Source organism: Chaetodon trifascialis, chromosome 3 (genome assembly GCF_039877785.1).
Source record: "Chaetodon trifascialis isolate fChaTrf1 chromosome 3, fChaTrf1.hap1, whole genome shotgun sequence".
Lineage (NCBI taxonomy): Eukaryota > Metazoa > Chordata > Actinopteri > Chaetodontiformes > Chaetodontidae > Chaetodon > Chaetodon trifascialis.
In genome coordinates, this window is record NC_092058.1 from 27,451,792 (window position 1) to 27,467,604 (window position 15,813).

Consider the following 15,813-nt stretch of genomic DNA (forward strand, 5'->3'; position numbering starts at 1 on the left):
AGTTTCGATGGCAGGCAGGAAAATGCATGACTTTTGATCTTCTTTTTAACTGTCAATCTTGAGTTTGACAATGTTTACATGAGTGAAATGCTAATTATTCAGAGGGCATTCACATGGAACAAAGCGTGTGGATTTTGCCCCTCATCTTTGCAATCATACAACATTCAAACTATTTAATGAAGAGTTTGCTTCATGGCCAGTATGGACAGGAAGTATAATCAGAGCAACCAACTCTTTTAATGTGTGTATGGAATATAGATATTGTATGTAAAAAGACTTTCAATTAAAAATAAATGTGAACCTATGATTTAAGACCATTTTTGGAATTAGTATAAAAATAGCTTTTGAATTAGTTTCACCACTAGGGATGGAAATACTTTGCTCACAAAACTACACCCACTGAAACAAAAAATTACCCTTAATTCCAAACTCATGATTTAGCAAATGTTTCATAGTTGGAACTCAAAAAAGAAGAAAAATTTGAGCCTTGTTGTCAGTTGTAGCAAGTTAACTGTGTGAGTCCGTCTTTGAGAATGTGCCACAGTCCAGTGGAGCAGAAGTGGAATTCCACGTCTGCAATTATTGAACAACAGGGTGCAAAAGAAGTATTTGAGCTGGAAAGGAGGAACGAGCAGGGGGAGGGGGTGAAAAGTCAGGCGAGGGTGAAAAGTTAGGAAACAACCAATAAAACACTGAGTCGTAGCCAATTTCATTTTTATGTCTTTGTTTACTTTAATCTAAAAGAAACAGACAGGGCTATGCTGTAAATGAGATGATACACAACATGGAGGAGGTAAATATTAGAGAAAGGAATGGCATGGTAAATAAATGCAGGCATCAGAAGGGCATTTGAACACTCAGCAAACTGGCGTTCCTTAGTACAGGAGACAGCACACAGTACAGTACATCCTTTAGAGTCAATAATACAACGACTCTGTCATTTACACAAAATCATATTGGCACTTAACAAAAGAAAATAAATGTACTGGGTATATCCTCAATCCAGGCTACTTGGAGACAGGCACACAGCTTCTTATGAACAGTGGCATAAGGCACTATGCTGCTGAAGATCTATCATATGTATGTCTTTGTTGTTTCATAAGTGGTACTGCAGAGATAGCTTCACATTCATTTTCAGATATCCAACAATAATAACAATAAAGGCATATCGAACTGCTGGCAGAGGAACTATGGACACACATCCCTCAGATGGGATGGAGACTACAAAGAATCCATGAAGTCATACATACATGTGCACAAACATGTGTTATAAGGCACTGTAGTAAAACATTATGTATGTAGTAAAAAAAAAAAAAAAAAAAAGAATAGAATAGGTGGTATATACACCCGGGCATTTTAACATGTTATAGAAAACATACCCTGAATGACTGTCTCTCCCAAAGTCAACAAAACAGACAAGTATATCATGTTTGTCAGTCCCAATGAAACAACCTCCCCAAACAATTTCTTTTACTTCAGCAAAGTCTCTAATTTACGTGTTGCAATATGCTTGAACGTTTGCTCTTCATAAATTCTGTCTGTAATGTCTGTTTTGAATTCCTCAGTGAGAGGCTTTTGTCTGTTGACAGACTCTAAACCATGGTAAGGCCAGAAGACTCCCAAACTACAAGTACTGCTCCCTTTTCTCTGGTGGGGTACTTTTAACATTTGGTCTGCAATTCAAAAGGGAAAAAAAGACACGTTTCAGTCAAAGTAGTCACAGCGAGCAAAATAAACCCAAAGATACATTTACAAAAAGACACCCAGAGGTCATAGGATATAAGTGAAATCATAAGTCAGCGCAACAAAACCACAAAGACTTTCAACTCATTGTTAACTTTTGACCTATAATGGGACAGAGGGGGTTGTGGCAGGTGTAGTAGAGGCTTGCCAGGCTGAAATGGAGACCACCTCATTTCTTAAATTGAAGGTCTGATCACATATCCTTTAAGAGTCCATATTTACAGAAGAGGCTCAGAAGGTAGGGACAAAATGGGACAAGCCAATGCATCTTGGTTCCCATTAAAACTGATAAGGTGCAGATGTAGTACTGAAGGGACGGGACTATTCTGCTACAACAGGTCCAACTTTAGGGTCTAAGAGGTAACAGGAAAAAAGGGGGAAGACAGTGGTTGGACAGTCGGACAGTCCTCGATAAAAAGGCAGGGGCTGATCAGTCAGGGAAACTAGTTTCACTCAACAACTCTGCCCTGAATTAGAGGAGAGAAGAAGACATTCAGAGAAGAACAAGATTAGAGGACAGGAGGGGAAATAAGAGACACATCAAGACCTCTGAGACTCTCACAACAGCTCTGAATTGTTAGAAAGAAAGTAGGATGCTTGATGATTGTAAAGATGTCGGGGAAAAGGGTGGAAAGTCACTGAGAAGGAGCGTGTGAGGTGATGCTACATGTCAGCTAACAAATAAAGATACATTTTAATGAGATTACATGTCATTTTAATGAGATTACATGTCAGATTTCTCTGGTTGTACTTATGTTAGCTTCTACTTCACCAGCTGCTTTTTAAGTAATAGTTTGACACTTTGGGAAAGATGCTCATTCACTTTGTTAATGAGAGTCCGTGAGAGGATTAGTACTACAACTTGGTGTCTGTAGGCTAAATGTGAAGACAGAGCAACATCTACCTACCAGCACCTCTAAAGCTCAATAATTAAGATACAAAGTCTTGCTCTTTTTACCTTTACACTGCAAACACTAGCTGTTTCCTGATGCGTTCAGTCTGTGTGCTATGCTAAGCTAACATGTGCTCATTGTAGCTTTAGAATTAACAGACAACTAGAAGAGTGGCATTGATCCTCTCACCTTCCTCCCGACAAGAAAGCAGATAAGCATAATTCTCAAAGTGTCAAATTATTACTTTAAATGTATATTTTCTTTTCTTTGGACATAGCATAGGTAGTCTTATCAGACCTGTTGATGTGCAGTCCCTATTCAAAGCACAGCTGCTACTGACAGAACAGTGACGCCTGACATCCTCTTTTATTTAAAGGGCACAAGGAATTTCCTAGAGACCTACAACCCTCCAAACTGAGAATAACAGAGCACTCCACACACAAACGTCTACCAAGAAGAGAGGCTATACGACCGGGAAATGGGGCGACTGGGAGCGATTCTAAGAAAAGTTAATGGGTTTATTATCTGCGACAGTGATGGACCAGCTCTTTAAAAGACACAAATGAAGGCAGGAAGTGATGTGGGAGGGGGGACTCGGGGGCCAATTTAGATCCATTGTTGAGTTCTACAGGCTCTACTGTTGCTGCTGATATCTATTATAATTCACCCTCATGAAGTACTCAGTGGTTTGCAAAACACCTGTTGTCAGTTCTGCTGCAGTGAAGTTACATATGATATGATTTATATTGACAACTTTGATGTAAGCATCATGCTAGCTTATGGTACATTGTAAAGTAATGTCTAATACTGCACTAGTGCCTTATAGCTTATGATGATTATACTTCTGTGAGCAGGATATGAAATAGCTTAGATCTTAGACCTTGGTTTGGTTATACAAGCGGTTATGAGATGAAGGAGTGTATGAATCTGGAGTGATGGTGTTAGCACATGGATTGTGGTGATGTGTGTTGATGAGAACCTCCACTTTGTGTTAGTGTTGAGTAAAATGGTGATATGATCATTAACAGCATTCACACTCTGAACACCTTTAACTAACAGTTCACCTCCACCTCCTCATGTGCAGCACTTGTGACGTGATTGTTGTGTAAAACAGGACAGACGGTTTTATAGTGAGGGATTCCTTCAGCTGTTACAAAACGGCTGCTGGACAAGGCCGTAATGACACAGGACACTGTACACACCTGCTTCTTTATTGTCAGTCATTTTGGTTGGTTTAATCACACGTAAGCTGTCTTCTTATTTAGCAGCCTGGGGTGAGTTTACAGTCAACAAACAAAAACTATCATTAAGTGGATATTTTGTAGGCAGATTCCACTGTCCTTAGACTTATTATGCTTAAAGTTGACTTCATTTAGGCCAACAAAAATAAATAAGGGAGGGATTGGGCAGTTCTTCACCAGGCTATGGGTCTGCTCGCCATGTGGATAAAGTTGATATATCTACATTCTTTGCTTTAGAATGGGCTCCTCACCCTCTTCATCAAGCAAAATTAGGCAGTTAATTTTATGTTACTCATTTTTAGTTTCAAAATCATCACTCAAGCATTGTTTTTTGCTTCATTTGAGGTACTGCTAACTGCACCACATTGCACCACATGAAAACTAACAGGAAGAGCTCCTCTGCCTTGTGCCTCCCGTGCTCTCTGTTTATCTTCAGCGGTGCTTTGAGTCTGAGCAGGAGGAATCAGTGTCCTCTGTGATCACAGCCTAACTGACCTGTTTTCCTGGGTGAGATTGTACAAGCCAACCTCTGTTTCTCCCACAACAACAGAGGAGCCATTCAGTAACTTTTCCAAGTTTTTGCACAGTGGTTTGGGGCTCTTGCTTTACACAACATAACTGCACCAGTGGAGTGTGAATACACAAAGCAATATGGAGGCAAACCACAGGTGCAGCTCCAACCAGGAAGCATAGGACATGCTAATGAAAGTTCAGCAAGCTGTACCAGTGTTTCTAGTTCCATGTCCGTTCTCTCTGGGTATCTGCTGTGATACACCTTAGATTTTGCCTTTGGATTCACCTAAAATGTTGTATTGCTGTACCAAGAAGAAAATGTTCTGATTTGTTTCTTTACATATCTCTGACTCAGACTGAGTAGTTGTATTTTTGGGGTCAGATTTAAGCAGCTGCTCTAATTTCTAGTGGATTAAATAATGACATTAAAGCACATGTGAGGTTTCTTTCCACATAATAAGCTTATCCTTATGTAGGTTAGCTGGATGATTGACACAAAATATGTATGTTGTCGGCTCACAAATAATTAAATGTTGTAGCTTTTGTAGCCACAAAAATACATCCTACTCTGTGTGTAATACTGCATGTGATTGCTTGTGTGCACACAAGATCGTCTTTTGTTTTGTGTTGTTTTTAGCAGGTATAATTTGAGAAAAAAAGTTGTGTGGGCGGGCAAGCGTGTCCGATGCTCTCTGTTTGGGTGACAGCTGGAAGGGGAGGGTTTTACACGTACTCCCTGGCTGTGGAAGGCTGTGATTGACGGTAATATTGCTGCCCTCGCATGTCGTCTTTAGAGCAGGAGCAGCATAGCAAGGAGCCACCCAGGACTGTCAGGCTGGCCGCCGCCCAGCCCACAAACAGGGCCGAGCCAAACTCATACCTGTGCAAGAAAGAGGGAGGAAAAGGTTGTAACGAGGTACACAGTATGGCTGTCAGTATCACAGGGTTTACTGTTTTCCCTTCCTTCAAGAAGTTATCATGATAAGTTCTTTTGGAGTCAAAAGCGAGACTTGAAATTCCAAGTACTCTTAACCAAGAAATATCCAGTATCCAAGAATATATAGTAGAAATGATAATCATTTACCCAAAACATTTACTGTATTTAAAAAGCCAGTTTAAGCTCCTATGTCTGGGATTTAATGGCATGTAGCACTGATGTTGCACATTGCAACCAATTCAAAACCCCTCACCTCACCCCCACCAACAATGGTTGCTAAATACATGAATAACACAAACAACGTCAAAGTGTTTATCCAGTGTTTGGTTTGTCCCTTCTGGGCTACTGTGGCCACATGATGGTGCAACAGAGCGGACTCCGTGGAAGAGGACCCATTCCCTCTGTAGATATAAAGAGCTCATTCTGAGGTAACAAAAACACAATCATTCTTATTTTCAGGTGATTCTACACTAACGAAAACATAATTACAAATATTATTTTCCATCTCTGCCAACAAATCCTGTATGCTGTACCTTTAACTGATTCTCAAATTAAATGCTTCCCAGCTATCGTAACTAGTGTACAGCATTGATTTAGATTGGAGGCAATTACAGTTAGTTACTAGCATCAATATTAGGACGAGGAATGGCAGTTTCCTTGAATGTAAAATGACTGGTCTAAAATATGCTGTAAGATAGTGCTGGAGAGAAATGAAACACCAAACTTCCAAATGATTTCAGTGTTGTTATGTAAACACTCAACGGATCAGTGCTACTTTGGAGACAGACGTCTTCCCTTTCTGTCAGTTTCTCTTCTCTACCTCCACAAATCCTCTTCTCATCACCGATTAAAACAAATATCACACTGCCGCACAAGGCTTGTCTGCATGACGCAGAACATTTAATCTGTTATTTGTCTAATGTGTCATACATCTGGTTATTCAGATACAGTGCAAACAAATAAGGGGTACCAAAGGGAGCTTTGTTCCTACGATCAATCATTCCTGGGATTATTTTGTCACAAAGCTTAAACAGTAAATGCACTGTTGTGTTTACTTGCTCTTTTTTTTGAGAGACCAGAAATGTTAGCACAGCGTGACAGTATGAAACAGAGGGTAACCCAGTAGACTGTGTCGTTAGTCCTATGACAACACCTCCAATTGATATTTTGATGGGTTTTAGTTTTATGTAAAGAAACTATCAAAATGTGCCCATATTGCCACAACACAGTCACATACACAGTAGGCTGTATGCAGAAAATGCCCTTTTCTCCAATGCCAATAAGAATGACAAAACAAATTTAAATGCAGCATGCATGCTGAATGAAATGTGTCGCATTTATCAATCATTAATAAGGCTGCCATGCTTGACAATCCCAAATTTAAGAAACTTCCCTTTTCACTGTTGAGCTCAAACCTTGATAACATTTCTGACAACATCTGAGGGGGATGAACAGGTGGCGCTTTGCATGATAGCCTCTGCCGCTAGTGAATGAATGTGTGTGTATGAATGACCTGTGTTCTAAGATTAGAAATGCCATGTATACATGAAGCCCATTTAATTTATATAATCTCCCATCTGAGTCAGGGTTGGATTCACTGACATTATTGAGGCTTGCAGATGGCCAGCATGCACATACCTGGCGTTGGGCGGTGTGTTTGGGTTGAAGAACTGATAGGACACCTGAGTGGCATACCAGGACACAGACACCAGTGTACACACACCTGCAGAGGGAGAAAAGATTAACAAGAGTGTCGCAGTTCTCTGTGCAAATTAATCCTGCAAACATTCACTGGAGCTAAAACAACACTTTAATGAATTGGGGAATCCTTGTTTTGTTAATTCCCTCCCCTGGGCTTGTGGTTGATGTCTGAGGTCAGTGGCTAATGCTTCTAAAATGACCACTTCCTGTTTACAGCAGGGACTCAAATTACCAGAAGACCCCCAGTGAGACAGTCAGGCTAGAAAAATGCCAGACCACTTTCGCTAAATGCACTGGTTGCAGGAGATACTGTATTTTAGTTTTGCGTGAGAACTACACAAAATATTATCAGCAGAAATCCCACCTGCGAGCAGGAAGAGAGCTCCTCCGGTCACAGCGATGCGGGTTTTGGTGGATGGGTTGTTATCTCCCACCTTAGTGCACTTCATGCCCACCACGCTGACAATGATGCCGATAAAGCCCAGCAGCACTGACACTACCATGAGGGCCCGACATGTCTGGATGTGGACTAGATAAAGAAATAAAAGGAGGAGGCAGAGATCGCAGAGGGGAGCACAGAAAGGTGAATGATAGAGATACAATAGAAGATATGGAAGAAAGGGAGGGTAAAAATATGGGAAAGGCAAGGCAGGAAAGTGGTGAGGAGATGAGAAAACAAATAGCATCTTTTAGCCCATCACTTGGAATAAAGCAAACATTTCTGGACATTAAAGTGATCATTATAAGGGAATGTAGCTACACACGCCATGCAGGACTGATGGGAGACCACATGAATTTATGACAGAATGCTCATCAGTGTGAGTCCACCACTGTCCTATTTTCCATCAGGGTAATTCCAGCTTTTTTATTTCCAGAGGTGACTTTCTTGGCCAAGCTCTGGGACCTTAAATGATCCTCCAAATCTTCTAAAGATCATTCCCCTGTGGTTTTGCCTTCTCAAAAATCTAATGTGCCGCCCACAAAGGCCTCAGCACACACACATAACTTTGTGGGAAGAACATATTTACACTCACACATATGTGCAAATGCACAATATCTGCACACACGCAATTACTGTAGGTGGAATAGACACAGATGAAACACACAAGTCTCTCTCACACAGAGCAGCTGTAGGAGGGCCTGCTTTACATGTTTCACACAGTGGGATTAGTGAGGCTTTATCACAAAGCAAGATTGTTTTCACGGGGCTGTCGCCACAGCAATCAGACATTACTGCCTCAAACACAGCCGCTCACAAACATGTTCACGCCAATTCAATGCTAAGCACTTAATGATACTGTCAAAACACTGATGGAGCGTGTCTTATTTACAACAACCAGGGGGATTGTTGAAATCTCAGCAGCGGTAGAAAACATGTTAAGTCCAATATATTGATCCTGATGTCTGACAAGGCAACAAATATGGTACTTAAAATAAACATAACAGCTTTTTATCCAGGTTCAACAGCCAAAGTCACAGGCATTAACTTCAGACAGCAATGACTTGAAGTGCACATATAAGCCAGTTTTTATAGTCACAGGAGAAAGGCAAGAATCAAATAACCTCAAAGTCACAAACACAACATGACCGCATCATCCTGAACATAAATAAACTTATTGAATAGAAAAGTTTGACAAAAAAGAAATCTTAACTCAATGCCTGTTAACTCCTTTTTTTCCAGTATTTCATGGTTTTGCTGCTGTTCCCCAGATAAAGAATGAATTTTCACATTTTCACTCTCAACTACAATTGTTTGAAAAAAGTAGCTTTTTTCTGAACTTTCAACAGCAGCCTTCAAATTTCCAGAAATGATCTAGTAAGTTAATCTCATCAAACTGTTTTCAAGATCAACAATACAATTAGATTAGAACAGAGAAGAATGAAACAGCATTGATTAGCATCAGCTGTCACTCACACATCATCACGGGAGAAAAGTTGAGTGACCTTGAGTTAGGATTGTTTTGTCACATTACTGTTTCCAATGTCAAGACTATAATTTCACAAGAATAGAACAGAGAGTGGCAATCTGTGATAGAAAAAAAGGAAATCACTTCAAAAACAGCTGTTGAGCAACAGCCTGGCAGGAACCTACATAGTCATTTGTCATTGTGATAGAAGTACACACACCATCATTCATGGGGCAGCAGTGAAGTAGCATTTCAGACGCTGATCTGAAGGGACTCATGATGGGGGAAGAGGATGGAATGATCTTTGAAGTCTGATTTATGGCTCCAGAGCTGCTTTTGATGGAGTATTTGAACAGTCCTCAACAGAGAGAGGTTTGATATTCTTTTCTTTCATCCACTCTGGATGTTCCTCTTTTCTTCTGAGGGCATACAGGAGTTCAGGCCCATGCTAAATGACACCACTCTGACCAGTTTCAGTGACAAACCAGAAGGGCATTTGGGGGCCCATCGAGTGAGGGAGGGAGGGAGGGAGGGAGGGAGAGAGGGAGGGAGGAAGGTGGGAGAAGCTGGCTCACCCACTGGGCCCTCTCTTTCCAGTGCCAAGGTTGGCAGTGCCAGCCACAAGCTTTCAATGAGTGTGTGCTTGCTGGCGTGTGTGGAAGCACAGTAAGGTCCCATTGTGAGGTCACTTGTGACTCCGTCGTACGTAATATCTGTAGGCCCACTCCCTAACCGGCTAAAACTTAACTTATGTTTGACAACTCCAGCCGTTTTCCACTCCACTTTCACCTCAAACCCAAAGCACAAACTCACTAATATGATGTTCTTAATTTTATTGCCACACTTCCTTTGGCCAAAACTGAATTTTCCCCCATCACTTCCCTCAATTTTAGGAAAACAGGGTGGTGTCACAATTATGGTAAGTGGTCAAGACCAAACTCTTAAAGTTCTTAAATAAGGCTGGAGAAGATGTTGTCACTGCTCACTGTGTGAACACTACACATCACACTACCTTATTTGCACTTTGCATGGGAAGCCATTAGAATTACACCACATGTTTGTTGTTATGGAACTATTATTCATAGTCATGACTGAGCCTGAGCACCAACCCATTACAGATACTTCTCTAGTCTTAAAGGATAAGGCTGACGATAATCTATATTTGTCTTACTGTTCACAAATCTTACAAAAGAACAAAACTAAAAGTGAATGTATCCTACTAAGCGTAGTGTGTGTATTGAAAGCTTAATACATCCTATTCCTCTGAGCCACAGAGTTTCATTGTTGTCCAAAGACTATTAAAAACACATCAACAACCCAGACAGTTACACTTGATGACATGTTCCTTCATTACCATGAACACACACACTGTAGTCTATTTTGGGACTGAGTGCCACAGATGGGTAGGGAGGTCAGAGAGTGTCGTGAGGCATAAACACATTTCTGGTGTTGGTCTTTTTATGGAATTTGTTGACCATAAGAAACATGCAAGATAACATAAACTTTATCCCTTAGTAAGTGAAAAATAATGGCAGTTGATGTGTATGTTGGGCAGTTGCTTGTCCACTGATAGAGCACATTTGTCTCTTAGGCAATATGATATAAATAATAAGTGTTAAATCAGCTATGAGGAGTAAACTGTAGTGGTAGTGCCACTTTTACTAAGTGCGGCTTACCCATGTACTGAATTTCAAGCTGCATTCACCAAGCAGAACTACACTTAACATGAACGTACAGTACAGACCAAGAAACAAAGTTGTCTCCAAGAGACACCATACTTTTTGATACAATGTAATGATGTAATGTCACAGAACAGATGGATTGAGGCAGGTCAGTGTGTCCCTGGTATGATTCTCAGATGTTCCTGATCTGAAGAGCTGTCCTTTCAGCACCACCATCCACACTCCTCTGACAATATTAGCCAACCTTCTCAAGCATGTATGATCCTGATCATCATCTTCTTTTGAGCAACATGCTCAGTAAACCCGCCGCAGATCCAACAATTTCCACTACGGTTGCTTGGCTGCATCAGTAGAGCGCAGCACAGTCTGGTGAACAATTACACCCACCATCACATGCTGCTCCTGCTGCGAGTGTAGCTGAGGAGGAGAATTCCTTCAGAACTCAAATCAGTGTTACACTTGGATCAAACCAATGCCAGAGGGGTGTTTAATCAAGATTCAGACCTGGAGTGCCTTGTCTGACCCCAGACACATGATTGGATGCTGATCTGCTCCATTTCATAACTGTCTGGGGAAACACCTGAAAAAACCTGTGATTCACAGTGTTTCAGTTCTGTGTTCGTCCAGAGGTACGCAGAGTTAACGCTTCTGAGGGGTTTTCTTCAGTGTTTGTCTTCAGCCTGAATCTGTACTCACTGGGTGTGTTAATGGACGAATGGAACAATGTGCGCGTGTGGGGAAGACAGCGCATTCTGGGAATATCTCTGGTGTTTGGCCCAACACTGCCCTTTTCTTCTGCTAACAGCCCCTATTCATCCACAAGGACAATACGCTGTTCTTATTGCCGCAATGAACCAAAGGAGATGGGAGATCAGCTTGGGTGCCCGTCACACAGGACGCCACAGAAAATGTTTTGATATAATGACTCACCAAGACACAGAAATGTTTGCAAAGTGCCTCATTCGTTGCTTTAAGGCAGGTGTGCAACAGCAGGACTCGTAAGCACATGGGTCTCAAACCACCGAGAAAAACAGAGAAGCTCAAAGTGTTCAATTTGACTTCTGCCTGAGCCCACCCCCTGCAGCCTTTCATTAGAATCTCTAATAGGGTGATTTAAGCAGACAGTAGATGGATGGATTCCTATAATCTATGTGCCATTAATTATGAGTCACTAGGTCCTGCTCACAGATTGGAGATGACAGGAGGCTCACATTGTGAGCTAATTTATGTCTGAATCCCACATTCCTGAACCCCTCCCACTCCTCACATATTACGTTTGGTGATGTTTGGAGTTTTAATTGAACTTCATTAAAGACTCAAATAGTGGTATTTTAAGTGAGATTTACAGCTTGTGAATCTAATGTGTTCCAGATAGTGAGGGCTTGGGGACTTATTTTCCTTTTGTTTTTGCTGTTGATTAATACATGTGGCCAGTGAATGGGCCAGCTACTAAAACTGTTGTGATTTGTAAAACACCATTGACATTTTGCAGGGTAGCTTGGCAAGACAAACCCAAGACAAAGCTTTTCACTGGATCCTTCTTTCCTCAGCCTGGCTGATGCAAACTATCAAAGAGACAATCATTCACAATAATGAAACAAGAGCAGCCAAGAAAGAAAGCGATGTGAGAAGGCTGTGTGAAGTATAGTGTGTGATTTAAAAAATGAGAGAAGCCTTGTTGATGTTGTACAAGCAGATTATTGCCTTACCTGAATTTTAAATGTGCTTCTCCATCTTCTGTCTGGTTATTTGGTGAATATCACTTCATCAGACACACAGGCATTTTTGCAATTTCTTGTTAATTATATAATGTAATGTGATTATAATCATAAACCTACAATATGCCTAGAAGTTTTTCCAAATTGTTGAGTTTAGTTCCCAGTCACAGTGAGATCAGAGTAACAGCCAGTGACAGAACATACCACTACAAGTTAGTCAGGTTTTGTCAAGCCAAATTCAAACATTGTACTCACTGTCCAGCGAGAGCATGGAGTCAAAGATCTTGCACTGCACCTGTCCTGTACTCTGCGAGGCACAGCTCATCCACAGCCCCTCGTACAGACCCACGGCCGTGATGATGGCATCGCCAGCGTACGATGACTGCTTCCACTGCGGTAAGGCAGTGGTAGAGATGATGCCAATCCAACCGCCCAATGCCAGGAAATAACCCAATAACTGGAGACCTGAGTTGGCCATCCTTATCTAGCTTTGTCCCTCTGCGTCTGTCTTCTCTTTCTCTTTTACTCCCTGTTTCTCTTGCGACAGCTTTAGTTTGGATGACTCTGGTGCGTCACCCTTTCTTTGAGCAGACTTTGTGGACACACCTGTAGCAATCCTCTTACTTGTTTCACTTTGTCTATCTGGTCCCTCTGAGCACCTCCTTCTCCCTCTCTGCTTTTACTCTCATCTGTAGGACTCCCTTCCTCGTCTCTAACTCTTTCTTTCTTTCTTTTGTTCTCCACGTCCTCGCCTGGTCTTGTCCGTCAGCTGGGATGATGAGTGGATGTCTCTCCTCAGGGCTGCCCTGTCTGATTCCTTGGTCTTTCTGGGGCTCAGTCAAAGATGAGGAAAGATTTCTTGGTGGTCAGTGGTTCATTTCATCAAGCATCGTCGCTGGGCTGCCTCACTCTCTGCATGGCTTCTTCCAAGTCTCACGCTCTCTGCTGCTTGCTTACTTTCCCCCTACTACAATCTTTCCATCTGCTCCAGGCTCAAGTGGCTCAATGAGGGGTAGCAGAAAAAAAAAGTAAAAAGAAAAAAACGTGGACACAAAAAGTCCTTAACAGGCTGACCACAGAGGGATGGGGTAAAGGGCTGGCCTGTGATTGGACTCCTTGGTGTTGTAGGAACGCCTACAGGGAGGGAAGAGAGATGGGCTGGTTGGGAAAATAATCACTGTTTCAAACAGAGAGGGGAAGGAAAAGCAAAAGATGTACAGTAGCTGGTGCAATGTAGAGGGAAAACACTGGCATGGTTAAGCCATGATGGCAAGTTCATTCATGAAAAACAGTCAAGCATTTTTTGCAAAATTGTTCTAATTCCAATTCAGTGCTTTGAATTTGCATCTTAATCATTCATTCAAACCCTTCAACAAATCGTCGGCATGCTGTTTTACCTGCTGTTGGATGCATCGATCTTTTAAAAGTTTGTCACCCCCACTGGAGGTGTTGAGGAGGTGGTGGTAAAGTGCAACAAACACACATAAATCAGCATCTAAACAATGCCTGGCTGAAAAGGACATGTCACACCCAGACAGGCTCTCTGGAAATTATGGGCCGCCGAGGCAAGCCTCCCTCATCACCATGGCAACCCCGACAAATGAAGAGAGAGAAAGAGAGCGACCAAGTGAGAGTTCAAGCGACTGTACATCCTTATGAGCCATAAATGCAGACACACTCCAGTCTTTTGTGCCTGTGGAGAGTGCAGAAACCTGTTTTCCCACAGTTATGCGCCCTATCAGCTCTGCCTCAGCTCAACTCATTAAATTACCTTCAATTCACTTACTAACTCAATAATTCTGTTCTGCCAATTAGTGTCCACACACTCAGCCTCAGAGACGCAGCCGTTTTCTCACATCTGTAAGAGACATGTCTCACCCCTACCCTGCTCACACACACATCCTGTCCACACCACAACCATGTTCTTGCCTATACGCTCAAGCTTGTTTTCAGCAGACGATGGATGTAAAAAATAGGAGACGCATAAGGAAAGACGTGAGGAAAAGCAGAATGTTGTTGATCATCTAATTGTTCTGTTATTCCTTTTTTTTCTTTTCCTATCTTTCCTTAATCCAACTTTGAACTTGAACTTCATCTTCTATAACATCAGAAAAACACCAAAACATGTGAACATGCATGTGACCTCACTTATCCAGCACTGAGCATGTCTTTGAAAACCCTTCACTACACACACATGCGCACACAAATTTGCACACATATATGGACAGAAGGAGCCATACATGGAGGTCTTCCCATGCTTTATTATCCTCCACACTTTTCTCATCCACACTCTTCTCATAGGTTTTCATATTCAGGGTGTATGTATGTGTGACCGTAACCATTGTGTGTTAGGTTTGTGGTGTCTAATGAGGGGCTTGACATACGGGGTAAATTGTGGTCAGAGCATAGAGGTCAGCTGAGCCCGAGAGGCGAAAAGAGATGAAAGAGAGCAAAAACAAGTGCAGGTCCAGTGTGGGTGAAGGGGTAGGGGCTTCTATGAGGCTTTGGAGGTCTTTCTGATTTTGAATCATAACAACACACTGCCATTGGTGGGGTTAAGGAGGTACCAGCTCAAGTGAAAAACTCATTTCAGCCATTCAAACACTGCCTGTCAGCTTCGAATGTACAGTCCTCATATCTAAATGAGAAAATAGCTTGTCTGTCATTGCCTTCCAAAATGAGCCGTATAAAAGTTTTGATCTGGCATGTTATTGTGTGTTTGTCAGCGCCTTCCTTCCATATTACCATCTGAAAAATGAATCACGTTTGATGTGTTTCATGCTGATCTGCCAGAATTAACGTAACTTAACTGTTTGGCTAAGATTTCGCAGTCACGTTGTAAACAAATCGGCTTCGATTTATTGGAGATGGGATGCAGGCTGCCGTCTCCTGTGCAGCAAAGTGCTATATCAACTTTTATCTCCTCCTGCTGTTCATTCTCAGGGACAAATAAAAATGTCCTCGAAACGTGTCTTCAAAAGTTTGTTAAGAGAGGACAGTTTGGGTTAATACATTTTTGACTTCATTATACAGATCGTACAAGCAAGATAACGGGGAATAGAGAGCTTCAGAGGTGTTGGTAGGTGGATTTTGTTAAGACAAGGCCAGGCTAGCCGTTTCCAGTCATTGTAGTACAGCGAGCTACATGGCTGCTGGCAGAGCTTCATATTCAGTACATGTCCACAAAAGGGATCTTCAATCTTCTCATCTACCTCTGGACAGAACAGCATAGTGGTTAAGGGGAACATATCATATTTACTGTACCTCCAGTGATATAAATTTAATTGCCAAACCTCTTTCCAGGAATAAAGCCTGTCAACACTTTTCATTGCAACTATTTCTTTGGTAGTATTGGCATGACTTCATATCACTTTACCACCACTAAGTCAGGCAAATGCTGTTGTTTCTCTTTCTGTTTGTTTTAGTAATTTGGGTGAGCAAATGCCCAGAACTTTCATTTTAGGTGAAACCAATGAAA

At 41.7% G+C, this 15,813-nt stretch overlaps 1 protein-coding gene across 2 annotated transcripts; it reads right to left on the reverse strand.

Moving 5' to 3' along the window:
* Positions 1-707: 707 nt before the first annotated feature.
* Positions 708-13,358, reverse strand: cldn19 (claudin 19). 2 transcript variants are annotated; one of them, XM_070993546.1, is made up of 5 exons: positions 12,591-13,358; positions 7,393-7,557; positions 6,966-7,050; positions 5,124-5,270; positions 708-1,673 (listed from the first exon to the last, which is right to left on the reverse strand). In XM_070993546.1, exons 1-5 carry the CDS (start codon positions 12,811-12,813, stop codon positions 1,625-1,627), a joined length of 669 nt encoding a protein of 222 aa, XP_070849647.1. In that variant the 5' UTR covers positions 12,814-13,358; the 3' UTR covers positions 708-1,624. The 2 variants fall into 2 exon arrangements, with proteins under 2 accessions (XP_070849647.1, XP_070849654.1); XM_070993553.1 differs by having other exon boundaries at positions 708-2,210.
* Between the last annotated feature and the right edge of the window lie 2,455 nt (positions 13,359-15,813).

Bases quoted from the DNA above. Each gene is read 5' to 3' on its own strand.
- cldn19 (XM_070993546.1), bottom strand. From the start codon at position 12,813: ATGGCCAACTCAGGTCTCCAGTTATTGGGTTATTTCCTGGCATTGGGC. The intron at 7,558-12,590 runs GTGAGTACAATG...TTCTTTATCTAG, and splicing joins CTCCATGCTCTCGCTGGACA to TCCACATCCAGACATGTCGG. The intron at 1,674-5,123 runs GTACGTGTAAAA...TTTGAATTGCAG, and splicing joins CAGCCTTCCACAGCCAGGGA to ACCAAATGTTAAAAGTACCC.